General features: G+C 43.0%; 2 protein-coding genes across 2 annotated transcripts; one reads left to right on the top strand and one right to left on the bottom strand.

Moving 5' to 3' along the window:
• Positions 1–3,343: 3,343 nt before the first annotated feature.
• LOC115255982 (general odorant-binding protein 45-like) lies at positions 3,344–4,499 on the top strand. The gene is made up of 2 exons (XM_029854202.2): positions 3,344–4,168; positions 4,325–4,499. The coding sequence occupies exons 1-2, from the start codon at positions 3,385–3,387 to the stop codon at positions 4,471–4,473; spliced, it is 933 nt and encodes a 310-aa protein (XP_029710062.1). The 5' UTR covers positions 3,344–3,384; the 3' UTR covers positions 4,474–4,499.
• Positions 4,500–6,009: 1,510 nt separating this feature from the next.
• On the bottom strand, positions 6,010–7,131 carry LOC109426499 (general odorant-binding protein 45). The gene is made up of 2 exons (XM_019702027.3): positions 6,145–7,131; positions 6,010–6,074 (listed from the first exon to the last, which is right to left on the bottom strand). Exons 1-2 carry the CDS (start codon positions 6,953–6,955, stop codon positions 6,010–6,012), a joined length of 876 nt encoding a protein of 291 aa, XP_019557572.3. The 5' UTR covers positions 6,956–7,131.
• Between the last annotated feature and the right edge of the window lie 1,838 nt (positions 7,132–8,969).

Genomic DNA, 8,969 nt, shown 5'->3' with positions numbered 1-8,969 from the left:
CCTTTACGAAAAGATCCTGGACCGACCGGGAATCGAACCCGTCACCCTCAGCACGGTCATGCTGAATACCCGTGCGTTTACCGCCTCGGCTATGTGGGCCCTCATTCACTTTAGGTGAAAAACGACGGAAGATGATCTGACACTTTGTATGTTGCATTTAGACTAGTGATCGCTCGAAAGTTCTCACACTCCAACTTGTCACCTTTCTTGTAGATGCGGCATATGAATGACCCCTTCTTTCCACTCCTCCGGTAGCTGTTCGGTCTCCCGGATCCGGATTAATTGTAGGTGCAGGCAGGTGGGCAACTTTTCCCCAGCTTGATAAGTTCAGCTCCGATACCATCCTTACTAACTGACTTATTGTTCTTGAGCTGCTGGATAGCATCCTTAACTTCCCTCAACGTGGGAGTTGGCTCGTTATGGCTCCCTGCTGTAATTATGTAGTCATTTCTTCAGCTGCCTTGGTCCTCCATATCTGCGCACTCCGCACCATTCAGATGTTTATCATAGTGTTGTTTCCTCCTTTCGATCCCCTCACGTGCGTCCGTCCCGCCTTAATCTGTGCATATTTCGGCTCGCGGCACGAAGCCGGAGCATGACGCATTGAGCTTCTGATATAACTTCCGTGTTTCATGGGATCGGCACAGCAGCTCCATTGCTTCGCGCTCCGCTTCTTCCAGGTGGCGTTTTTTTCTCCTGAAAGCGACGGGTTTGCTGTTCCCGCCTCTGTTTGCAGCGTTACATCACAGACAAACAAACGTAACACTTTTCAAAACGGCATGGTACATGCATTTAACGATCAATTCAAATTTCATTCGTTTTCCGCGATCCTTCCACTAGAGGCACTAATGTTCGATCGCTTTGACGTTTACCAGTGTACACATTGCTGAATGATGCAAACGTAAATTACAGGCGATATGTGTAGTAGTGTGCGTGTTAGACAAACGTCAAATCGACCATGATTGATGGTCGACAGTGTCTCGCGCGGTTCTACCAATAGGTGGCAGTGAAACGTCTGTTTGTCTGTGCTTGCATGTTCTGCCTGGTGTCTTGCTGCAGCATTACCGCCCGCGCTACCCGCGCTGCCAATCCATTCGTTCCGTCGACTTTTTTCCTCGTACCCGATGGTGCTCTTGGTTGCGTCGTTGATGGCTGCTTTTACTATACCCCAGCTGTCCTCTAGAGAGGCCACATCGAGTTCACTCTCGTCTGGCAACGCTGCCGCGAGATTCTGCGCGTATGCTGAGATTATATCCGGTTGCTTCAGTCGCTCTAGGCTGTTCCGTGGTGGTCTCCAGTACCTACATTGTTGATGACGAATAGTTTTGGGCACAGTTTGACCACCAGCAGGTAGTGGGAGCCAATGATGGCGCCGCGATAGCTCCTGACGTCGATAATGCTGGCGGAGTGTCCTCCATCAATCAGAACGTGGCCGATTGGAAATTCCGTCTGCTGTGGTGATCTCCAGGTGTAACGATAAGAGAGGCTGTATTGGAAAAAAGAGATCTTGTAGTCGAGATTTGGGCTGCGGTCGTTTTCACGCTGAAGTTTCGTGTAGAGTAGAATGAGTCCCTGTCATCATCACTGCTTCTGCTGCCTGAGTATGGGTTGTGCACATTTATTATGCTGAAATTGAAGAACCGATCCTTGACCCTCAACTTGCACATTCTATCGTCGATCGGCCACCAACCGATCACGTGCCTCTCCATATCACCCATCACGAAAAAAGCTGTTCCCAGCTAACGTATTTGCCGCAGCTATGTGAATGGTATATGATTTAACACCTCTAAGCTTTCACACCGTGGATAATGTCCAATACCTCGATGTCAAACCCGCGTTTCTTTAGTAGATCAGCGAGTATGCGGGTGCTCCCGATGAAATTGACAGATCCAGCTTGCAATCGTAAGTCTCTCTACGCCGCTGGAGTCGTCGCCAATTGTTTCGGGTCGTATAATTTGTTGGTTATATACTGCTTGATTTTGCAAAGGAAGGCTTGCAGAGCCTAACACCAATCTCCCACTTTACTATTCGGAGAGGGCCCCCGTACGTTTGTCGAAGCAAATGTCCCGTGACTGTCTGCGTTTGGCCAAAGTTTCCACCGGGGTTGGTTACCCGAGCAGAGTCTAACAACAAAATGATAGCAAATCGAAAACTCGATTTGCATTCAGCAGCAAATTGATATCACATTTTGATATCAAATTTGACTTCAAATTTAGATTTCGTTGTGCTGTCATTTCAAACTATTAAAAAAAAAGTTTTTAAGTGTTTTCAAAACTTCTAGGCAACCTTGTATAATAATTCTAAGAATATACCATTAGTGTAATTATCTCATAACGTTTAGGATTTCATATTAATCGAAAAACCCATATATGTATTTAACGATTTTCCTTTGTTTCGTATTGATAGCAAAAACAGATATCAATTTGCTATCACTGATAGCAGGAATTGTTTTCAACTTGTTGTTTCGGGAGCCTTTTTCTGCTCTCATTTTTGATGTTTTAACCGTTAAAACGACCAAAACGACAACAACCTGAGTTATCATAATTTGCAATCAGGCTTATTCTGCGCGGCGTGTGAGGTGAGACGGACGGTTTCGTCTCACGTGACGTGAGACGACTAATGTAAATCAAATGGAGCGAGTCGACTTTTGTCACCTCATTCGACTCGTCTCACCTCACACGCCGCGCAGAATAAGCCTGAATATCACAACATCAAAATTTATTTTCAATTTGCTTTCAGACTTTGCTCGGGTACCCGATCTTACCTTAGGTTACTTATTTCGAAACTAGGAAGTAAGGGTTGGAGCTCCATGGCAAGAGGCTGAAGGACTTCACAAAAGATCCACATCTGAAGAAATTTCGGAAGGGGTTTTAAAGCACATCTTACGCATTTTCCTTAGAACTCCTCCCGAAATTTCTTTTAGTTTTTTTTTCTGTTTTTTTTTTCTTCATCATTACCTTGAAAAAATACTTACAAGTTTCATTGGTTCTCTTCGGAAATTATTTGTTATTTATCGGGCATTATCTTTGGATTATCCAATGGAGCTGCCAATGAAATGCTGAGAGAAATCAAGAAGATTTTAACTAGAGTATTCCAAAGAAGATAGCGTTGGTAGCGTTTTCTGAATGAATCTATGTGAAAGTTAACACTGATTTCCATGAGAGTTTTATATCTTCAGCAAACATTCAAATCATAGTTTCCCACGCAATGTAACAAAAACGTCTTATTCTAGTTTATATAGTATGCTTGGTACGTGACCCGGATGCCGTTGCGGAAGCTAACACCCGCGAAGAATTCAAACAACCACAGTTGACTTAGTAATGAAATAACTACCGGCGACTTCACAACTGCTTATTACCCGCTTGGTAAAAAAATAGTGGTAGTATGGTTCAGTTTATTATCTGGTTACTCCCATTGACCCTGGCCACAGTAACAGCAAATGATCGGCATAAGATTGTTTACAAGAGTCTGCAACAGACAACCAACGAGTGCACCCAGTACAATGTCCAGGGAGGATGTCTTTCCCGTTGCGTAACTCTAATTACACGTGATTGGAACGACACACTGGGCATATCCCCAGTGTACAGTCGCTTCTTTCATCCGAATCCAAACGACGTCTGTAGCAACAATCGCACTCAGCGATGCCTAAGCTCAAGAGATACAACAATTCCTCAGAAGAACTCCTGTCTTCGGGCGTCGGAATCAGTACAATGCTATCTGGACCAATACGGCGAGGTCAACACCGCTGTCCCTCAGTTCATTCGTTTCACCATCTTGCAGGATGCGCAACTCTTCTACGAATGTGCCGCCATTTTAGGTTATTCGGATCAACACGACGCATTACTGAACGACTGGGAGTTCAAACAGCAGGGAACACGTTGTGTGCTTCGTTGTTTCATGATCCGGTCAGGACTATACAGCGAACCGGAAGGGCTCAATATGGCGCGATACTACGTTTTATGTGGTGGATACGAGGATGACTTCTTCCAGCAGGCGGCTGAATGTGCATCTCGCTTACGCCAAGAAGTTCCATGCGAGGACAAATGCACGCTGGCTCAGCGGATGGCAACCGAGTGTATCGGGGTGGATTACGCAACCTCATCAATAATGCAGAATCAAGGCGATTCAGCTAATTACGTTTTGGCATCACGAGCGAGTAGTGTATACAGTATGTATCATTTTGTTTCAATGTCCGCAGCTGGTGGGACTTGGTTTGATTTTTTATTTAGTTATATACAACTGATAGACAACTATGCGAATCAAAAACACTTGCTGATAAGATGAGTTCGCATTCCTTATCGCGTCTTCTTTTTTATTATTTCAGTGGTTAACGACCAGAATGCTGATTCGGATGCCACTTATCGTGTGGTCAACAGTGGCAGTACGGCGAACATCGTCGACAATGGCTCGAGCAGTACCTATGAAGGTGGAAATTCCAATATGTTCTTTCGGACGAGTTCGAATCGAAGATAAATAGTTGTTGGTCCCAAAGGGAAAATGTTGAATTATTTCCTCAACGTGATTTTGATAGACTAAAATTATTTTTTGCGGTATTATATTCAGATTCTGTTTGTGCAACTTGTTTATGACCAGCATAAAAAAGAGGCCATTCAGTACCGCCCATCAGAATATATTATATTGACGATAGTTATGGCACACGGCGCACACTGGCGCAGAACGATGTTTTGGATAGACAAACCCTCTTGTACTCTAGAGATTTGGTATCTTCAAAGAAGTGTCATGTAAATGTTTTTACTAAGATCTGATTACACAATATTTGATTTAGATAAGTTGGAACGGTTAAAAGGCTGAGTAATTCGTGCAATACAGATCGCATTAAGATCACTAGCCTCTGCCCAGCAACTCCTATCCCTATCTCCACATGGCACTCTCTCCTATCCCTACCTCCTCGCGGTACCAGGCGGAAACTATGAGCAACCTTAGGGAAGATCGGGTAACCAACCCCGCTGGGAACTTTGATCGTTGCTGACAGGGAAGGGGGAGGTTTCTCTGCAAACCTAAGCGTCTGTTCTCCAGAAGGAGCGGCTCACAACAGCGTCTGATCACCATGTTAGGGGCGGCTGATCAACGTCCGAGTACCAGGGAAGGACTCTAAGCTCAGCTGTGCACTATGGTTCTTCAGAAAGTAGGGAGTTGGTGTCTGACCTTACGAGCCAGCCATAAAAATCCATTGTAACAGAAAATCAGCACAGATAACACAAACCGACTCCAACGGCAACGATCCAGCGAACAAGAAGGACTTGCGATTGGAAACTCGTTACGTGGAACTGCCGATCTTCTAACTTCACCGGGAGCACCCGCAACTCACCTATCTTCTGAAGGACCGCGGGTTCGGCATCGTAGCACTACAGGAGATGTACTGGACAGGATTCACGGTGCGAACGTTTAGAGGTAATCATACCATCTACTAGAGTTGCTGCAGCACACGTGAGCTTGGAACAGCTTTTATAGTGATGGACGACATGCAGAGAGGTGCGTGATCGGTTGGTGGCTGATCGACGAAAGGAAGTTTTTGGAGGTTCCCAAACCACCTGAAATTCTTATGAAACGCCTCTAAAATCTCATTGAAGCTGAAAGCAGTGATCCAAAATGTAGTGCCAAAACCTGTAGCTTCATAAAGCCCCCTAGAATTCCCTGTAACGCCCTTGAGACCCTCAATAATTCCCCAAAACGCCTCTTAAATGCCTCCACAAACCCCTTGAAACCTTCTCAGGCCCCTGTAAACTGAGTCCCTCCGAAATCCCTGAAAAACCCTCTGCCGAAACCAGCTGAAAATCCTCCCTGAAACTCATCTGAGAGCATGTGAAGCCCCCTGAAACTCCTCTGAACCTCCTGGAAGTCCATAAATGCTCCTGAAGACACTCTCCCCTTTCCTGATTTCCTGAAACCCCCTTGAATGCATTCAGAAACCCCGCATGGTCCTATTTCAATTCTAAAAATATTTAAAAGCGAATATAAGTTTGTTTATATTTTTTTTATTTGATTTGATTATCCTTGATTTAGTACGAAAGAGTTTGTCATATCTCGTCCAGCATAATTTTGGAAAACAGCATCTGCAATAGAACAAAAAGAAAACGGTTTACATTTCCTTAGAATTTACTCTTTCAAACTGGTTTTACTCACAAGTGACAGTAGAACCATCCCGCGCATCGATATTAGCTCCTCCAGGGTTCAGATTTTGATCATACCGCGCTCCGATGCATTCCGATGCCAGTCGCTGTGCCAGCGTACACCGATCATCGCAACTCGTTGAACTTCGCACTCGCTCCGCACACTGAGTCACATTCTGGTAGAACTCGTCTTCGTATCCTCCGCAAGCCACATAAAATCTCTCCATATTCAGTCCGCCCTCGTCGGTATACATTCCGCTTCGAATCAGGTAGCACCGATAGAGACATCGCGTCTCCTGCATGCTGTAGTCAGAATCCCCGATCGAACGTAGAATTTGATCACCCGAAAGGCCAAGCATGGCGCCACACTCCCAAATGATCAACTGCTGCTGCAGCGGGGTGGGCTTCACAAATCTTGGTGCATTCATGTTCACCTCACCGTACTGATCAAGATAGCACTGGACAGATCCGGAAGCGCGAAGACACGTGCCTTCCGGAGCCACCCTTGCTCCGAGATCGCTCAAACATCTTTGCGTGCGGTTGCTATTGCAGTGATCGTTCGGATCCGGTCGGTAGAAGCGATCGTACACTGGACTCAGTCCGGCCGTGTCGTTCCAATCACGGGTCAACAGCGTCACACATCGTGCCCGGCATGGGCCCGAAGGACTATATAAACCACATTCGGCGTTGGCTTCGCTGAGACTCTTCTGGACGATCTTGTGTTGGTTCGCATACGCAATGCTTACGACTGCGAGGATTGAAACGAGAATTCCAAAATGTTTGATCATGCTTGTAGCGCAATTCTCACGTTCGACTGAAGGCATCCATCAGGTATAATGGCATTTTATGTGCGTTGTATTGGAAGTTCGCCAAAAATGTTCGGTACGTTTCCCTGGTTCTTTTTTCGATACGTGCAATGGAGTAAAGTCACGCTGCGAAATTGTTGGGTAGAGGTACTGAATTGGGTGTCGAACTTTACTAGAAATAATGTAAACTAACATTCACAACAAACTGATAAAAACCTTTTTACCCACATTTTGCTGCAAAACTTACATGTCATTGGAAGACTTGCTCAAACAGATTTCTAAATTTTATTAGCCCGTTAACGCCCAAGGTGTCTCACAATTTAAAACTTTAAATAAATTTGTTATCAAAGGTCAAGTTAAAATAAAATAAGAATGATGTGACGAAAAAAATGAAAGTCTATGGTGTAGTTCCAAAAATAATCTTCATTGTAGGTCCTTAACCCTAAAAAGGATACCTTCGTCACCTCGCTGAGTGTGTTACATCAAAGACGAGCTTTGAAAGGCGCCTGGGGTCCAATGGACCCCAGGTATCCCTTTTAGGGTTAATATCTGATAATTTTCTCGAGTTCTATTTCAGCACAACTTCTATCGTTATATTCTGATCCGTATAGATACAATACAGCTCTCAACAAGTGAGAAAGATGATAACCACTCAAACAGAATAGAAAAAGGACTTATAAATTAGGGCAGAAATAATTATTTGAAAAAAAAAATCTAATAACAATCTTATTTTGTTTAAGTAGTATATGTTTTCTTAACTTTTTACTCTATTTATGTAACGATATACGTTAGAGATTTCAGTATATTGAGTTTGAACAAAATCTTGAAAAAATGATATAAAGTTTGCAGCAACTGTTTATTTTACCCCCAAGCTCTGATTTAAAATAACTTCAAAAATTTTAATAAAAATAATAACTATTTTTTTTTCTTCACTAAATGTTTTGTCTTAGGAGTGAATCATTAGAATATGGCATCACACATGTAGAAATTTGCTAATAATGTACGAATTAACCTTAATTACGATTAGCTCATTTTTACATCAGACCATATTGTTTGCAAGATTTTCGCTATTTTCCTGATTTTAAAGTGATTTAGTTAATTTTTAAGGCCACAGCAGAAGTACAATGGTTTATGTTGTTGCATAGAACCCAATCGTTAAAATATGCAAAAATAGCCTGATTGTTGAAAAACACCACCCTGTTCATTTTACCCACAATTCCCCTACACGATTTCTTCACTCATGTTTGTACTACTCCATTATTTTTAATTCGTGAATAATATGTGGGTTTTATTGTATAATTATGGGTACTATCTAGTTACATTGAAAAGAGAATGTGTCTTACGGCTACATGAAAATGGTAAATCACACAAAAATTCAATTTTATTCGATCTACCAATTGCAATTTAGAATTACGTACAAAAGTCTGAAACACATATCGCTGGGGGAAGGACATTCCCGCTGAAGGAATCCCGGGAGGAATTACTGAAGGAATTCTGAGAGGTATATCTTGAATAACTCTGAGGGAATCTCAGCTGAAAGCTTGGTAGGAATCCCTGAAATAATCACAGAAGAAATCTCGGGAGGAATTGCTGTATAAATTCCGAGCGAGGATCCCGGCTCGTAGAAAGAAGTCCATTAGGATTCTCTAAATATGTTTCGACAGAATACTTTGAAAGTATGAAAGTAAGCAATTCTGGCAGAAAACTCTGAAATTATTCCTGAAGGAATCCCGTAAAGAATACCTGATAGAATCCTTAGAGAGATCACGCCAAGAATGCCGGCAGAAGCTGAGCAGGTATTCCTGCAAGAACCATAGAAGATGATTGCCTCGATTGATTGAGGATTGCCAGAAAAAAAATCTCGGAAGAAATCTATATTTATTCATATTTCCCATATGATTTCCCATGTGGAAAGTGATTAACTAGTCGAAATAAGTGAGCTGTACAAAAATGAGCGATTTCGGTTGATATTCAGGGGTGGCGCAAAGGGTTTCAGTATTTTTTTTTTTTTACTAGAAGAAACCTTCAAATA

The sequence above is a fragment of the Aedes albopictus genome, chromosome 3 (assembly GCF_035046485.1).
Source record: "Aedes albopictus strain Foshan chromosome 3, AalbF5, whole genome shotgun sequence".
Taxonomy (NCBI): Eukaryota; Metazoa; Arthropoda; class Insecta; order Diptera; family Culicidae; genus Aedes; species Aedes albopictus.
The sequence above is the reverse complement of the archived record's forward strand: the minus strand, read 5'-3'. Positions and strand labels throughout refer to the sequence as shown.